The sequence below is a fragment of the Melanerpes formicivorus genome, unplaced genomic scaffold, assembly GCF_026170545.1.
Source record: "Melanerpes formicivorus ecotype bairdi unplaced genomic scaffold, bMelFor1.0.p_v2 SCAF_6, whole genome shotgun sequence".
Lineage (NCBI taxonomy): Eukaryota > Metazoa > Chordata > Aves > Piciformes > Picidae > Melanerpes > Melanerpes formicivorus.
Genome location: NW_027142358.1, coordinates 16,118,723 through 16,137,071, shown reverse-complemented (window position 1 = coordinate 16,137,071; position 18,349 = coordinate 16,118,723). Strand labels below are relative to the sequence as shown.

At 40.0% G+C, this 18,349-nt stretch overlaps 1 protein-coding gene across 2 annotated transcripts in view; it reads left to right on the top strand.

Moving 5' to 3' along the window:
• The window catches only part of DLG5 (discs large MAGUK scaffold protein 5), a 109,884-nt gene that overhangs the window by 30,222 nt on the left and 61,313 nt on the right, over positions 1 to 18,349 (top strand). For both annotated transcript variants that reach the window (XM_068139906.1, XM_068139905.1), the window contains exon 2: positions 13,131 to 13,199. In XM_068139906.1, the coding sequence (XP_067996007.1) occupies positions 13,131 to 13,199 (69 nt within the window). The remainder of the gene's footprint in view (positions 1 to 13,130; positions 13,200 to 18,349) is intronic.

Genomic DNA, 18,349 nt, shown 5'->3' with positions numbered 1-18,349 from the left:
CTCCACTCCTCTTCTGAAGTTGTATCAGTTTTCAAAATCTGTCTGGTTCAGCTCTTACCTTTGTGAAAACTTGTACACTTCTAGAAAGATCCTGTATCAGTGCACAGAGAGTATTTGCTCCAATTTGTCCAGTTTTAGAGAGGGGTTTGAGTCACTTTGTCTTGTCGTCATCACTTGTGTGCTAGTAGCATTCACATAGTTGTGTGCCTTTCTTGTGATTGCACATGTCCTGAAGAGGGCTTGGGCCTGAAGCCTGTAGGCAACAGGGACTTGTATCTCTTTTTACAGACTTGAGTCTTGGACTCTTACTACAGAATAAATGCATATGTATTTAATATGAAATTACTGCTGGCAGCAGGATTTCCTGCTCTACAGCAGTAGGAAGGGTAAAAAGGCTGTATGTTTTATTCTTCCTTGCTTCTGTTTTCTTAAATGAAGTAGAATGTTGGGGAATGAGGTTCTTCACCATGAGAGTGGTGAGACCCTGGAATGGGTTGTCCAGGGAGGTGGTCGAGGCCCCGTCCCTGGAGGTTTTTAAGCCCAGGCTGGATGAGGCTCTGTCCAGCCTGATGTAGTGTGGGGTGTCCCTGCCCATGGCAGGGGGGTTGGAACTAGATGATCCTTGTGGTCCCTTCCAACCCTGAATAAAACTATGAAACTATGAAAAAAATAAACTAGCTAAGACAATAAATCTTAGGTTAAATGCTTTAGCTTAGATACATCTTTTTCTATTACCATGTCAAGTAGCAATCAATGTAAACAGAGAAGAGGCTTGGATATGAACCCTCTTCTGCATGAAAGTATGTATAGTTTTTTCCATTTTAGCAACACTACAGTTGAATTTAAGGCCCTTCTCTGACATACCTTAATTAAATAATTTTGCGACTTTGTTGTTTTTCCAAAAGAGGGGATACTTAAAAGCTGAATATTGAAAAACACCATGAAAGGCAGTATAAGAAGAGTTTATATTTTAAGACTTAGTTGGAGTGTTCATATCAAGTCACATGAATGACCTTTTCCTAGAGGTGCATGGTTTGAAGAAGTCATATTTCATAACACCACTGGAAATTCAAAGATCTATTGAGTATTGGCTCCAACATAGTCTGAGCTCAGAGGATGGTATTGATATATCTCTTGCAATTCTTGTGAGAAGTAGGTGTGAGCTGATTTGTAAATTGTAGGAAACAATAGGCTTACAAGTTTTTCCTAAACTGTAATTATTCATAGCATTTAATATGGAGAACAGCATATGATGAGGCACTGTCTAATTGTAACTTCTTTGATCAATTGCTAATTTAGTTCTTGAGTAGTAACAGGGGTTGCTTTTTGAGAAGAACATTCCAACTGCTGTATTTCTGGATAGAAAGAGAAGTTTGATACTTGTAATATGCTAGGGCTGTAGAAATCAGAATATTCATAGAAGGTAACTTTATGAGATTAAATTGTGAACAGGCAGGTTTAGGTGAGTAGATAGTATGGGGAGAGGGCAAAAAAGCCTTTGGACTTTGGTATGCTACTTCTCTGCTTGTAAACACAGAGGATTGGCCAAACATGGCTTTTTTGTTCCCTGAGCTGTAAATAGCACAACCCCTTGGTGTGGTTGTGTGTCGTAGGGTTGGAAGGGTAAGGCCAAGAAGCCTCTTCCCTCCCCCCTGTAAAGTAAGGGGAAAGAAAAATTGAAGGGAAAGGAAAAAAAAACTCACAAGCTGAATTAGCAAAGCAGTGGAACTGTATATTTACAAAGCAATGTAAGATATGCAGGAGAATATATACAAATTTACAATATTTACAATATATACAAAGATATACAACAGAGTAACACAGAAATGAGTTCCCCCCCCCCCCCCCTTGCTGAGGGGGTTCCCCACCTCCACTCTCCCCCTCTCTCCCCCTCTTCCCCAGAGCAGGTTAGAAAAGAGAGAGAAAGAGGAAAAAAATTAGAAGCAGTTTGTGTTAATTGGAAAGGAGTTAATACAGGCCTTATCAGGTTTGTCAGTTTGAAGGCCGAAGCCTTGGCAGAAAGCCCAGCACAGAGAGAGCTGCTGCCCAAAGAAGAGGCTGAAGCAAGACTGATAGAAAAGTGCCGGAGTGCCCAGGATACTCCTCCTGCACTCCCAGTTCAGAAGGTGCTTCCTCCCACTTCACCAATGAAATAGTTTAGATCCGTTCTTTTCGTTTATCAACTTCCATCCACCATATTCCCTTTCTTAAGGGGACAACGTCAACCGGTCACAGTCCACCCCTTCTAAACAATTTCATACTGTCCATCCAATCCAAAACGATATTTACAGTTCGTGAGTAAAGTTCATAGTCCATTCCGGCTATGCTCAGATGTAGATGATTCAAAAGTCCAAGAAAATCTGAAAATGAGAAAAATGGAAAACAGTTCATTTCTTCACCGACAAAGCAAAGAAAGGGGAAACAGGGAATCTCAGGGTCTCTTAGTTGACTCAGGGCTCTCAGGGATCTCAGGGTTCGTGCAACGTAGATTTCCTCGTTGATTCTTCCTTTGGACACGATGTAGCTGTACAACAGTTTGAAATTAACCTCTTTCAGCTAAAGTTAAATTTCTTTGTGGAATACACTGAATTTCACCATTCTCTTGCATTACCCAATAAGTGTGACCAGGACCTTCAGCTGAAACCACCCCTCGGACAGGTTTAGCCTCTCCTGAGGGTGAAAATACCCAAACAGTTTTACCTAACAGATTCTTTTCTCTAACAACAGGAACTCTATCACCTTCTACTTTTCGCATCAAATCTGAATGTGCAGGTCCAGCTCGGTTCACTGAACCTCTACTATTTGCCAGTCAGGTTGCTTGTGCTAAATGTTTTTCCCAGTTTTTCAAAGATCCACCTCCCATGGCTTTAAGAGTGGTGTTCAACAAACCATTGTAGCATTCAATCTTCCCTGAGGCTGGTGCATCGTAGGGAATGTGGAATATCCACTCAATGCCGTGCTCTTTGGCCCAGTTCTTTACAAGGTTGTTCTTGAAATGAGTTCCGTTGTCTGACTCGATCCTCTCTGGAGTTCCATTTCTCCACAGGATCTGTCTCTCCAGACCGAGAATGGTATTGCGTGCAGTTGCATTTGGAAGTGGATAAGTTTCCAACCATCCAGTGTTTGCCTCTACCATAGTAAGCACGTACTGCTTACCGGAACGAGAACGTGGTAGAGTGATGTAGTCAATCTGCCAAGCTTCACCATACTTGTACTTGGACCATCTGTCACCATACCACAAGGGCTTAAGTCGTTTTGCCTGCTTAATAGCAGCACAAATGTCACAGTCATGGATGACTTGCGTGATAGCATCCATGGAAATGTCTGTGGATCTGTCACGAGCCCATTGGTATGTTGCATCTCTGCCTTGATGTCCTGACGAATCATGAGCCCACCGAGCTAAGAATATCTCACCTCGGTGTTTCCAGTCGAGATCAAGATTAGAGTCCAAGTCTACTTGAGAAACTCTTGCAGCTAGATCTGCCTGATGGTTGTGTTGCTGTTCCTCAGTATCTTTGCTCTTAGGAATGTGAGCATCGATGTGTCTCACTTTCACTGGAATTCTCTCGATTCGATCAGCAATGTCCTGCCACAGGTCAGCTGCCCAAATGGGTTTTCCTTTCCTCTGCCAACCACTCTTCTTCCAGTTCTTTAGCCAACACCATAGAGCATTGGCTACCATCCACGAGTCGGTGTAGAGATAAAGCTTTGGCCATCTCTCACGTTCAGCCACGTCGAGAGCTAGCTGGACAGCTTTTACCTCTGTGAACTGACTGGATTCTCCTTCTCCATCCTTCGCCTCTGCAACTCGGCGTGTTGGACTCCACACTGCAGACTTCCACCTTCGCTTGTTTCCAACAAGACGACAGGAACCGTCTGTGAACAAAGCATATTTCTTTTCATCATCAGAAAGGTCATTGTAAGGAGGAGCTTCCTCAGCACGAGTTACTTTCTCCTCTGGAGGTTTAGCACAGTTGATGCCTTCAGGCCAACTTGAGATCACCTCCACTAGACCAGGTCTTTCAAGATTTCCCATTCGAGCTCTCTGTGTTATCAGAGCCATCCACTTGGACCATGTTGAGTCTGTGGCATGATGTGGTGTGGAGCCTTTGCCTTTGAACATCCAATTCAAAACTGGTAATCTGGGAGCTAGAAGAAGTTGTGATTCAGTTCCAATCACTTCAGAAGATGCTTTCACTCCTTCATAGGCAGCTAAAATTTCTTTCTCTGTTGGAGTATAATTAGTCACATTGTGGTTGTGATTGTGTTGAGGTGATTTCTTCCTTGTGTGCCTAATTATCCCACTTTCCTTGTTTAAAAGTCTCTGCAGAATATAAAAGATACGTGTTTTTAAATGTACTGTTATCACTGAAGCTGTTCAGTTCTTGCACTTAGTCTGTGTTATGGATGGGTTGTAGGTGCATGTGTATTCTTGATGACTTGTCCTAAAAAAACTCAGTTTGAACCATAGTGCACATCAGAATTGTTAGAAAAAAGCCCAGGTTAGACGTGTGATGGATGCTCTTGTCACCCACAGTTCCAGGCATGCCCCCAGCTGCTTCTGCAGAGGAAATATCTGATGGCAAGATGCAGTGGATTCATTTAGAGGCTAATCTTGAGGAATTAGTATTTGCTTTCCTTATTACCTGGTAGATTTCTAGACTTTTGAATGTCTGTGTCTTCAGTTTTAAATACCTATAGTTACTTTTTCTCTTGTTCTTCTATGTAAGGTGTGTTGTTGTGTTTTAAGAACTTTGCAAAGTGAGCTTTCCTTGGAAGGAGTGCTGCATAACAAAATGGACAATGAAAAAGTCCTCAAACTTTTAAGAACTGGTTAGCATGCTAGGAACAGCAGGTGTGAATATAATATTGGGTGAGGTTAAAAGAAGATGGGAAGGAGATTTCAAGTTATTTGGGAATTCTATTTCTGTTAGAGCTTAATGAATGGGAAGGATATTCTAAGAGGTGTCTCTTCCCAGTTCAGAGGATGACATGTGACTTAGTGCATCATCTATCTTTCCCTTTTTCCTCCAGAATAAAAATTGTCTTACTTTGAAGAATTATCATTCACTCAGCCTGATCTTGTTCTTAATGTTGTACCCCAGCATTAGAGGGGGTTGGAGTGGACTATAACAGGTAACTTGTGGTACATCTGAATTCACTTTTCTAGAATTTTAGTGACTGATATCACCTGGCCTAGGAGAAGTCCAGACCAACGTTCTGTGTCAGTGTCTGGAGCTGCCCAGGTGTCTGTTTACATGCTATGCATTTACAGCTGGAGAGAACGCCAGCAGTCAGTATCAGGTTCAGCTGGTATGAAGTGTGAGCTCCTGTGGAGAGAGACCATTCGTAGTGAAAGCTATGTACTTGGACAGTTCCTTAACTTAGTTGCTGAGATGCCCTGTACTTGACAATGAAACTCAGAAAATGGTCCAGAAAAATCTGAGTAGTGGCCTTGAAAATGACATTTTCTGAATGTCTGACAGATGAAAACAGGGATAGATTGATGTGGGACAGATTAGAATTAGATGAGTCTGAGTTACCACAATTTATTTGGACGGTGTCGAGGAATATGCAGCTGAGACCAAATGGGACCAGGCTAGGTGTAAGGGCAGGCAGAATTGGGATGGTCTTTGAGCACCAATACAGAAAGCAAAATATGAAGTTTGTGGATGCTGCCTGAGTGGGGTAATGTGTGGTATGCCTGTGGCTTCTCTCTGCTGTGTGTGGACAGGAAGAGAAATCTGTAGCTGCTCCCTGTTGGAGATGGCATCTCATCAATGACTGTAGGGACAAAGAGCACCTTGTTCAAGATTGCTGCTTTCTGGTGACTGCCATCACTACGCTGCCCAGCTGAAGAAGTCTTGGGCCTTTCAGCAATACCTGGAGTATGCAGCAAATGGTCAGAATGCCATTTGCTAGGCACTATGCAGATGGGAGTACTGAAGGAGCATGTGCTTGCCAAGTGGATTTAGGTCTTAGGTTATCCAATTTCCTTTCCTAGAAAGAAAGGTATTAGTAAATGTCCTCTACTTCATTTTAGTAATTTGGAAGGTGTAATGAGAATTTGCCTCTCTACTTTTGATAAACAAAAATTAATTATATATTTATATGTATATTAAGAGTATAACTTTAAGAGAAACAGGATTTGAGATTGAAGGAAGCCTTTTAAAAAAGTTAAAATGCTATTATATTGGGGAGGTTGCCTTTGGCTTATCATACATAATCTAGCAAACAAATGTGATGTTCTTGATGGGTAGAAGGGAGAAAAAAAAAATACTTGATACACTGGGCTTTTTACTAGTGAAATAGAAATTGGTTTTCCCGGAACAGGTTAGCTGTCGTTGTTAAAGCAGCTATAGTAAAAGTAATAAAAATTATTTATGGGACTTTTTTTTCATGAGGTGTAATCATCAGTAATACCACAGTAGTGCAAGGACCACCTGTATAGTCCACATGAGCTGAAATATGTGACAATTGTTTTGCTTCCTGCACTGCAGTTTTGCTTAGACTTGAAAAATGCAGCTTTTCCCCATCTGTGCTAAATACTGAGGTTAAAGAATCTGGAGCCAGTTACTCTCTTCTCTGACTTCTGAATGTCAGCCTACAAAAATACATTTTCTCTTGTTAAAAAGTTAGCAGTAAAGGCAGTGCGTGCAGCTCTACAAACCTAAAGTTGGGGGTTTTGCCAGAGTATGAGTAATTTAAGTTTGCACAGCAGTATTTTCATGGTAGCTAGTTATGTTGCTGTTGTTCTTGAAATAACTGGTGAAAAAAGCATCACCCATCTTGCTGCACTACCTCATGGCAATTCAGGGCTGTAAAAGGAGGGCATGGTTATTTGCTGCTGTTCTCAGCTGAAATGGAGTGTTGGAGACAAATGGCTTGTCAAGGCATAATGCACTCACTAAAACGGAGTTAGAAGCTGTCTTCATCACAAAGCAAGAAGACAAAGGTTAAATCAGTTGTTTCTGGTTCAGAACCTGAGCTGCTGCAGGGCTCTTTGAATAAGTAATGGACAGGAGTAATTTAAGACTGCATCTTTGGTCCTATTGCTCCAGCAAATGTGTTTAACCACTTCTGATGTGGTTCCACAGGGTGTCAAAAACTAAATTAATAATTTTGAAAATTGCAAAGAAAGAAATGAAAGCTTGGAAGGTAGTATTGAGTATCATTTCTGGCTAATGTCATGTACTTGGGTGTAGGGGTGGGTTGTTTGATTGTTTGATTAAGGAGTTTTAAGTTTTTGTACCTATTTGCTTTCAGTTACCAGTTGGTAATAGCTCCTCTCATGATAATAAATTTCATGGTAGTTGCACTCTTAAAAATTGCTTCTATCCTAGAAGCATTGTAGTCATGTATTTTGTGAAGCGAGTTTAGTAAATTCTCATCCATAAAGAGGTTTCCCATAAAGAAGCAAAGAGATTACAGGAGGATGATTTGACCCTATACTCTTAAGTGTGACGTGTTCAGTCCTTACAAGTGTTTATCCTAATCACATAGAAGAGAATAGAATAGACCAGGTTGGTAGAGACCTTCAAGATCATCGCATCCAACCTATCATCCAACACTACCTAATCAACTAAACCATGCAACCAAGCACCCTGTCAAGTCTCCTCCTGAGCACCTCCAGCGATGGTGACTCCACCACCTCCCCGGGCAGCCCATTCCAATGGGCAATCACTCTCTCTGTGTAAAACTTCCTCCTGACCGCCAGCCTGAACCTCCCCTGGCGCAGCCTGAGACTGTGTCCTCTTGTTCTGGTACTGGCTGCCTGGGAGAAGAGACCAACCTCTGCCTGTCTACAACCCCCCTTCAGGTAGTTGTAGAGAGCAATAAGGTCACCCCTGAGTCTCCTCTTCTCCAGGCTAAGCAGCCCCAGCTCCCTCAGCCTCTCCTCATAGGGCTTGTGTTCCAAGACCCTCACCAACTTTGTTGCCCTTCTCTGGACACGCTCCAGCAAGTCAACATCCTTCTTAAACTGAGGGGCCCAGAACTGGACACAGTACTCGAGGTGTGGCCTAACTGGTGCAGTGTACAGGGGCAGAATGACCTCCCTGCTCCTGCTGGCCACACTGTTCCTGATCCAGGCCAGGATGCCATTGGCCCTCCTGGCTGCTGGGCACACTGCAGGCTCATGTTCATCCTACCATCAACCAGCACCCCCAGGTCCCTCTCTGCCTGGCCACTCTCCAGCCACTCTGACCCCAGCCTGTAGCACTGCATGGGGTTGTTGTGGCCAATGTGTAGGACCTGGCACTTGGATGTGTTCAGTCTCGTGCTGTTGGACTCTGCCCATCTGTCCAGCCTGTCAAGGTCTCTCTGCAAAGCCTCTCTACCCTCCAGCAGATCAGCTCCTGCCCCCAGCCTGGTGTCGTCAGCAAATTTACTGCTGATGGACTCAACTCCCTCATCCAGATCATCAATAAAGATGTTAAAGAGGATGGGGCCCAGCACTGATCCCTGAGAGACTCCACTACTGACTGGCTGCCAGCTGGATGTGGCACCATTCACCACCACTCTCCGGGCTCGGCCATCCAGCCAGTTCCTAACCCATCGCAGTGTGCTCCCGTCCAAGCCATGGGCATGACAGCTTGGCCAGGAGAATTAAAGGATGACACAAGTCACCACACTCCTAATATCTTAATATTTCATAAATAGCTTGTTGTTGTATTTTCTTCATTGTAAGTAGAAAAGAAACTTTTTTTGCCCCTGTCTCTGTGAAATTGTTGTAAATGGGCATTTGAAAAATAACTTATTTTTAGTTCTTATCCTTCAAGGTAGATGACTGTGAAACATGACATAAATGTGACATGGGTGGAAACAAATACTCAACTGACAACTTGAGGTCAGAATTTAGCATCTGAACATCACACAACTTGCAAGAAATTCTTACGGCTTCTGACAAACCTAGTTGCACAGGCTGCCAAGAAAAGAATAGTGTCAGAGATAGAGCATGACAGATTCATGTGATCTTAAGCTCCTTGGACAGTTTTGTTTGTTGTAAAGGCAATGGGAACATTGTAATCTGGATGATGTCCAGTTTTAATCAAACTTTTTTGCTCCCCCACAGCAAGTAGGAGTCCTGCCAAAGTCAGTTTGGTTTGGTGCATGGAGATGTGGATAAACAAATGTTTGTCATGCTGCCCTCTCATCTGGTGCATTGGACCTCCATCAGAAAAATCATTTGCTGAGAAGCTGAATCAGCTGGCAGTCACTGTGCTGGGAAAGGAGAGGGGAGGAAAAGTGGAGTTTAATTAACAAGGGAAATACACAGCAGGGGAGCAGAGAGAGTTGTTTATCATCCCTAAAAGTAGAGGTGTAGCAAAATAAATGTCTGCAGGAGAAATGCCCCCTCTTGTCTCAGTCATACAATGAGCTAAGTGTTCCTCGTCGGGCAAGGTGTTTAACTGAGGAGTTACGTATTGCAGATTTTAATGCTGTCCTTGAAAGGTGAGTGATGTGCCAAGAGCTGTGCAGCTAAGACTGGAGCACTCTCCACCTTGTGGGATGAAATACTTAATGCGTCTTGATTTAGACCCTGGTTCTTCACACACTGAAACAAGTTCAGTACACTTGCCTTTTTGGCCTTATGCTGAGTGTGTCTGTCTTAGGAAGTAATTATTTATAGACAGCCATTTAGTTGAAACAACAAATTTTGGAAGATGCAGTTGCTTTCTTTTACTTGATTTATAGATATTTTTGTAAATATTTGAGAGTAAAATCTGTGTTTTGGATAAAAAAAATCCCACAGACTGCAAGCATTTGTACAATGAGTTTTGAAAAGCTGAATCACTGTATGTTATTTTGCCACTACAGTCCCTTTGGGTACATTTTACCTTACAGTCATGAGCAGAGGTGGATGAGAAGGTTTTATGCAGCCATGGCAATCTTGACATTAAGCTTGTTTTAACGTAATGAGATTTGAACACAGTGTGTGTGGGGGTTTTTGTTGTTTTCTATTTTTTTTTCCCTCAGAATTAATTCAATAACTTATATTTTAGTCGTTAAAGATATTTTAAGTGATCTTTTGTGCTGTGTTGTTAAAAAAGGTATTTAGTGCAAATTTGATTTGGAGCCTTTACTTTGAGATTAGTCTCTCCTTGAGGTACAGGTGATGTGCAATGTTATGTGGTGTTTCACAATTCAAGTGTTAAAAAGACAGAAGAGAGAAATGTTCTGTCTTAATTTTGTACTAGTCTAGATTGGTCATTGCTGATGAGGAAATTGCTTGCTTGGAAAATAAGTGTTGTCTTTGGATGTGTGACTTTTTTTTCTTGGCCTTTTCATTCTACCATCATTGTCTTAACAAGGAAAATATATATGACTGTTTCTGTTTGTACAGTGAGTGGGAGGCAAACTTCAATTCACTTCCTCTGCTGTCCCTGCAGGAGACTTCCACAGCTAAGCATCTAGTTCCTTTCCTGAATTTGCAAGTTTTTAAGTAGCCTTACAGTTATTTGACTAATAAGAACAGTAGTCAGGAAATTAGTCTTGCTTTAATTGTTGAAAATAGAAGGAAATAGGGTTCTTGAGATTCTCAAGTGCACATACTGTAGCAATTTCTAAATCCCTCTGCTAATTCCCCTATAGAGTGGGGAAATGCTGTCTGGGAGCATTTGCAGGTATTGCTGAAGTATTGCTAGTTTGATCAAGTAGATTATGTCAGGTACGATGCTCCTTTAGCATTAATTGAATATATGCATGTGTTCAATATCTAAAGATTAATTTTAATGTTTAGAAAATGATGTAGAGTCCTCTGGTTATTGTTTCTGTCACTTAGTGATACTGCTTCTGATGAAAGAGGTGTAACGTATATTACAGATAATGGACTCATATCCTGTGTAATCTAATAAACAAATCAAAGCCAAACATACCCACAAGCAGCCTTGGAATCTAGATAAATGCTACTAGATTTTTTTGTTTGAATTTGTTTTTTTGTTTGTTTGTTTTTTGTTAGAAGTGAGGAATTATGAATGGGTCAGATGATTTTCCCCTCTTCACCATTGTACATTTTCTTGTGATAACATGCCATGCATACCAGATGTTGCATTTGGAAATCTAAGCTGATGTTTTAAGAACATCACTGAGGAGAACATCACTGAGGAGAGTCATGTGTCTCCACTGATGAAGTCATCTTCAAAAAACTTTTCTATCTATGCCAGAGAGCAGAATTTAACTTAAAACCAAGTCCTGGCTCTAGCTTTTAATGCAGGAAGGAACAGAGAAGAGAGGATTAGTGCTTCTTGAACATAAATAAAAGCAAGATCAGCTAAGATGATGAGATTTTGAGTCGTCTTTACTCCGTTCTTAAATAAGAAGTGAAAACAGCTAACAATCAGTTGCTAAGTGTAGTGAAGTGTTGTTTCTTGGCACTAGATGTTACTGTGCTCAAATCCCAAGCAGTTTTGGTAACATCTTGGTACATAACATTTTGTGTGTCATAAAGATGTCCTACATTATTTAATATATTTATCTGGGTTTTTTTGCGCTTTCCTTATTAATCCTCTAGTCCAGACTATAAAAAATACTTGAAGTCATATGAGTTTAGAATATGCAAAGAGGCTGATTTTATTTAGTGCAGAAAGTATTTTACTTGTAATAAGTGTTAACAAAATACAAACACCATCTAAATTGTTATGTGAAAATGCCTGGAATGGAAGCAAAAATGCCCAGCAGGTTTGTTTTTCATCTGAAACCAGTGTACCAGTGACATGCTTGTTACATGTTTTATTTAGAAATCAGAACAACAATCAATTGCATCCCATACTGTCAACTAGAATGATTTATAAACAATGTATTTCAGAACATTTTCACAGGGGTTTGTCAAACTGAACACTCTGCTTCAAGATTCAGTCTCTTTTCTGGTACTTCTTTTCTTCAAAATCTGCTAATAGAACTGGAGGATTTGCTTGGAGGGAGTTTTCCTTACACTGATATATTTATGTTGCCTTTGCCTATACAACTCATCAACTTTAGAAGCTTTCGTCAAGATAATTGACAGCATTGAAGTTGGGGTCCATGTTACTTAGTAGCTGAAAATCTGGCTCTGTGTGTGTGTTGTTTTGGGGGTTTTGTGCTTTACTTTTGAATTCACACTTCTGTTATTTAGGACTCTGGAAGTTAGAGATGTCATATCTTTTCCTAGTAAAAGCAGAGGAGATGAGTGAAAAATTGGGTTTCTTTCTGATTTTGTAGGAAAACCTGTCGTTTCTTTAATCTATTTCAACAGTAGATTCATATATTTAATCTCACACTGTTTCTCAGCTTTTATTTCTTAATTTCAGGGAGACTGGAAGAAACAGATAAAAGACATAAGGAGGACTATAGGAAAGGCAGCTCTCGGAGGTTAGCTTTTGTGAAGACAGTTCTTGCGTGCTGGCTAGTGCTGAAAATGGACTAGATTTCAAATAAGCTGTGCACATAATCATTCCCTATCTTTACTGCAACATGTTTATCCTGTTAATGAGGGATGGTGGAGCTGTTTAGTTTTAAAGGTTTTGAAGTAGGACCAGTTTTTCTAGTTCTTCTAGTAAGTAAAATCTATCATACTTCTAACTAAAATAAAAGGGCTTCTGTCTACTGATCTATTAATAAGTGAAACAGTATAGTCAGTAACAGCAGATGGCTTTGTAGGTCCTTGCTTTTAAGGACAGGTACTGAAAAGTGGCAAATGGATGAAAGCAAATTTTGTTTACCAATTATATGACATATCTATGTCTGAAGGAAGTTTGAGAATAAGAATTCAAATCAGTTACACAGTGAAACAGAAGTTGGTTCATGTAAGAAGACAAACCAGAATAGATTCTGATTTGTCACAGATATCACTTATGATTCTATACTACAAAGAATATAATGTCTATTTTCAACATATCTGAAATAACCACTGCATGAGTTCAGTATTTTGCTGAACTAATTTTTACCCTTTCATCCAAAATAATTTCCTACTCAGTACATAGAGCAATGTTAATTTTCCAATTATACTTTTCTTGTTAGTCTTTATGCATTAATGGCCTGTGCTTTGTTTAGTGTTTTTGACATATACAGTATCAAGAAAGTGAACGATGAGCTTGATTTGGGGGAAAGGAAAACAACAAAAAGTAATACTGTCTTTTTTTTTCTAATTTTAGGGTCTACTTACAGTGTGCTGTCAATAATGCCTTCTGATTCTGAAAGCAGCAGTTCTCTGAGTAGCATTGGTGAGTAAAGTATTAATCTATCAACTTCATAAGCATGTATTTTGGGAGCTGGGAGAAAAAACAAACAGAAAATAAAGGTTGCCTTTTGCTAGGGTAGAGGGATTCTGGTCATAAAGTCAAAGAAGTGACCATGCATCTTTACCAGGAAAAAGTATACCTGTTCTGTAAGAGTGCAATTTTAGCCTTGTCATGGCTATTTGCAGCTGTTGCCAATAAAATCTGTTGCATTGGGATATATTAAATGATTACGAAGTATCTCAAAGAGCATTTAAGTGGTATAAAAACAGCAATGTTAGGCTTATACAAGTCTGTGCAAATAAAAAATATATATATGCATGTGTATATGTACATATTTATGTAGATAAGAAAATTGTAGTCAAGAGTGAAAAATAGGATAGAACTTTAAAATATTATTAGCCAAGGTCATGCAGAGCCTTTTAAACTTTTGGAAGTGACTGCAGACTTTAACCCGTTTTATTACCCTGCCTGCAATGAAATGCTTTATTCTCCCTTTAGAGTCTTTAGGAAAAACAAGTTATTGAAAGAAATGTGGACAGGTTACCTCCAACAGCAGGATGATCTTGGAATAGTTGTATTAGCTGCCAGTTTTCATCATCTTTGCTTTCATAATAGCCTTTGTTTGTATAATCCATGTAAAAGTCATTTGCTTGCATAGGGAATGAAGATTCTTGCATATTTAAAGTTCCAGTGTTGTGTTGAGCATCTGTAGACTTCCCTGACACCACCAGGCAAGTCAGTTGTCTGTCTAAGGATGTGGGTAGATGGCTGTTGCAGTCACTGAGTTGAACTTTTAACTCCAGCATGCAGGAGCAAGAACTATTTGCTGAAAATACAGGTAACTGTGACATGTTAGTTTGATTTTTATCAAGATCACTCTGGAATGCTGTTGCCTGAAGGAATGGTATGATTTAATTGGCTATGAATAAATTTGGGCTGGGAACAGGAAGAAAAAAGTTCCTACAGTTTTGGGACAATAATGAAAAAAGAGCCTTGCAAAGAAGGAAGTTCAAAAAGTTTGTGAAATAATAAGATGAAGTGATGCCTGAGATAAGAGAAGATGCAGGTGGTCCTTTCTAGTTCCATATTCCTGATTTTAAAATGGAAAATTACACTTAAGACATATATGGTTTTGGTTTTGGTTTGGGGTTTTCTGGTTGTCTTTCCAACTTTTGTAATTCTCTTAATGCACTGCCTGGTGCACTGCTCTTTTACAATTTTGGAAATAAAGGTGGGCAGGTAAACAGCTAATGTTTGCCATCATGAAGAAAATTTTTGCGTTAACAGTGACCACTGGCAAGCTACAGATGTGTTTTCAGATCTGTAGCCGATTTTGTGAAGACAGGTCTTGCACACTGGCCTCTGTTTTCAGTTTTACTCATTTCCACGGCATAGTATCTCGTACAAGTGTGGGATTCTTGTTTCTCAACACTTAACTTAGAACTTGGCATGTAACTTCTGAGACATCCATTATTCCCATATATGAGTCAGAACTGAACACTTTGTAACTATATTTTGTTCATACATTAGAATATGGGAGCTCCTACTCAATCCTGATTTGTGTGTTTTACCTGAAGGGCCTGTCCTTGGAAGTGTTTTGTGCCTTTGGTATGTGCAGTGATCAATTAAATGACCTACTGTTAAACCAAACTCGTGATCTAGATTCTCCTTTATTTCAATCCAAGTGATTAAAGTGAGTTAGATATTTAATCCATTAACTGCCAGGGAAATTCTTTGTTTGAAGCTGGCCTGTTTGTTTTGTAGTCTGGTTATGGACTTGTTATTAACAGGTATAATTTTTTTTTTCCCCAACCATTTCTTTTCCCTCCCTTGTCTCTTGTTCTGAAAAAGATATTTTTAATGTGATCTAATACCAGTAGCAAAACTTACTTTCTTAACAACCAATGTATCTTAATAGTTTACAAGTCACTGCAAAGTTGCAGTCAGATTATTTTAATAGTGACTGATTTGTTGGATGACAGACCATTGTCACTGAAACTGCCTGCCAGTTCCCTATAACTTCTTTGAATGGAATCCCAACAATTACTGCCTTGTTAGTGTTTTATGAGTTCACATACCACTTCCCCCCAGTTTATTATCCCCATCTCACTGGAATATATTTTCACATGGGTAATTCTGTGCAGTGGAGAGCCTAAGTTTAGTCTGCAAAATTAATGCATCAGTGACAAAAAGCAAATAGCTCATTGTTTAGAGACAATGTAAGCTTTGCAGTATAATCTGTTCAACACTGATAGCTGTATGTACACACACATACATGAAGGAATGTTTTCATTTCCCCCCTCACGTGGACCTTCTTCACAAAGCTGAGAAAGGGATCTATTTTATTATTTCTGAGTGCAAAACATGTTTTTTCGTTAACATTTAATGAATTTTTATTTCTGGTCTACCTCGCTTCTGATCATCAAACAGCTGAGGAACATACTTACACACTTGACCCGTCAGAAGAAACGAGAAAAATATTTGGGACACAAATTAAGCCCAGATAAGGGAACAGAGTATACCTTCTAACTAGGAGAGAGAATACTGTCTTTCATTTGTAGTCTTTGAACTTGATAGTTCATGAAAGCAACTAGAGAAGGATATACTCGTGTACTTCATCTTTTCTTTCCAACCTTAGTCACCCTAGCTGTTGTTGGGGGTGGTTTCTGTTGCCAGCAGTCATATTTTAATGATCTTTTTCTGAAATACTTCCAAGTAAGTCAGGGTTCTGATACTGATACGATTCTGTATGTTTTACAGCTGTCCTGGGTTTCAGAGTTAATTTATGAAGCTGACTGTGGTGGGTTGAAGTTTTCCCCAGCATTAACATTAGCCAGACTTTTCTGCTCAAAATCTGCAGCTACATTTTAATGACGTATATAGCAACGCACTTGTTTTTCAGAAAAGACTCTGGTCTGAGAACTATTTTTAAATAGCACTAAGGTGATTGTTCTTTAAAAAGTACTTCTAGGAACACATGGGTTCAGTCTTGAACAAATAAAGCATGATATTAGGATTTTGAAAGGAGCAGGGAACGTAATTTTATCACTGTGTAAATGCATGCTGTGCCATGCTGCATGAAGAGCAGCAGCACAGATGAACAACTGCAACTACCTGAAGGGAAGTTGTAGCCAGGTGTTGGGTGATGGGTTGGACTTGATGATCTCAGAGGTCTTTTCCAAACTGGTTAATCCCCATTCCCCCCCTCCCCCTACAGTTATGAGGCAGATTCTGTACAGGAAACAACTGTAGATAGGCTGGGTTCTCTCAGTCTTCAGCAATGTCATAGTCCTACTGTAGGAGGAAAGCAATGTGACTCACAAGAGTTTAGGGCTAGTCTATCCTGATTACTGTGTTGTCATACAAGCCTTTTTGTTGTTGTTGTTTGTTTGCTTGCTTGCTTTTTTGGTTGAATGTAAGTCAGTTTTTCCACCTGTGTAGCATCAGGGGAGCAGCTTTGGAGAAGAAACTCTTTCCCATAGGTCTGTCTGCCTTCACACTAGGTCTATGTGCTTCTATTTTTGTATCTATATGTAAATAAAAATGCAGAATGGCAGGTCATTGCACTTCCCAGGTTTACCTTGTTTGCCTCACCATTCAAAATAGGTTTAGATGACAATATTTTCTTTTACCTTGTGCTTCCTTACTTTTCTTTCCCATGTGTTAGTAAAGTTCATGCTATGCATGTAAAATAGATGGTTTTAAATGGTACTGGAGGCAGATAGTCAGTGCTGATTTTCAGAAGCGACACAATATAAACTGCTGTAATCTCTCCATCCCACCGTTGTGCTTCAGCTATAGCTTCTTCCCCACAAAGGAACGAACCCTCCTTAAATTGTCATGCTTTCTCTGTATTTCTTTTTCTTTGCTTGTGGCTAATGGCAAAGATTTTTGTGTGTAAATAGATGCATCCTTCATCTGTCCACTCCCTGTGCCCAGCAGATTCTCTGAATGGAGCTACAATCCTGCATCTCTGACATCAGAATAATTATTTATGGAGATTTGGTGCCTGGACTGCCAGGCACGGCACAACAGTGTTACCAATAACACAGCTATACGACAGTCACTGGCCAGTCTCTTGCTTGAATACTCATGATGAAGGAGAGCAAAAGAACACAGAATAAAGACTCCCTTGCAGAGGAAGAAAGAAAAAGGTGCCACTTTGTATGGTGCAATCAGTCATTTGACATTTATAATTTTGAAGTTAAATGCCCTTCTGATGTTAAATGCTGGACAGCTGTCTCTAAATGGTCCTGCTTGAACAGGAAGGTTGGACCAGATGTTCTTTCTGTACTGCAACAGATAATTTTCTGGAGATTTAAGGATAGATGGAAGGCCTGTATTCTAAAAGATTATCTGAGGATGATCCATATCAGACAAATACTACCCTACTTACACAATACTTAAGCCTGAAATAGTAACTTCTTCCCCCCACCCCCAGTGGGAAGTAGTAACACAGTGTCCTTGTTAGTTTATGTGTATATCTTGATTATTTACTTGTGATTTCCAGCTTTCTTATTTTTTACTTTCCATGCTGCTTTTTTCACTAGCCAGGTAAGTTAGTTTTCTGGCCCATGTTGCCTGAAGAAGCCTCTGTGAATTGACTTGAAGGGGTGGGTTTCAAGACTGTTGATACTCAAGTACTGCTTGCACAGCTTCTGGTACACTCTACTGACATAAGCAATATGATGCCCTGACAGGATTGTAATTTCTGGAATCAAGCTATTTTTCAGTTATTCTAGAACTGTAGTGGAACTTCACAATTTTCTTTAGTGCTCTAAAAACCTGCTTCTTCCTCCCCTTCTCAATGAGCAGGTTTTGGGGGAATTTTTTTGTTGTTGTTGAGGAGTTGGTGGTTTTTTATTAGGGTGTTTTTTGTTGGTGTTTTTAAATGTTGCTTCATAAAGATCAGCAGCAGGCATGCACAAAGCAGGCTATGACTCGTTCATGATGAGTTTTGAACAGAAAGGCATTGTAAAAACTTCTATTCTTTGAAAATACACCGAGATGCTAATGAGAGGATGTTTACAATGGAAAATGCCTTCTGTTGTTCCACTTACAATTTTCTTCATTCCATGGCCTCTCTGCATTGTTTTGGTCACATCTGTCAATCTCGTATCCTCATCATTCCA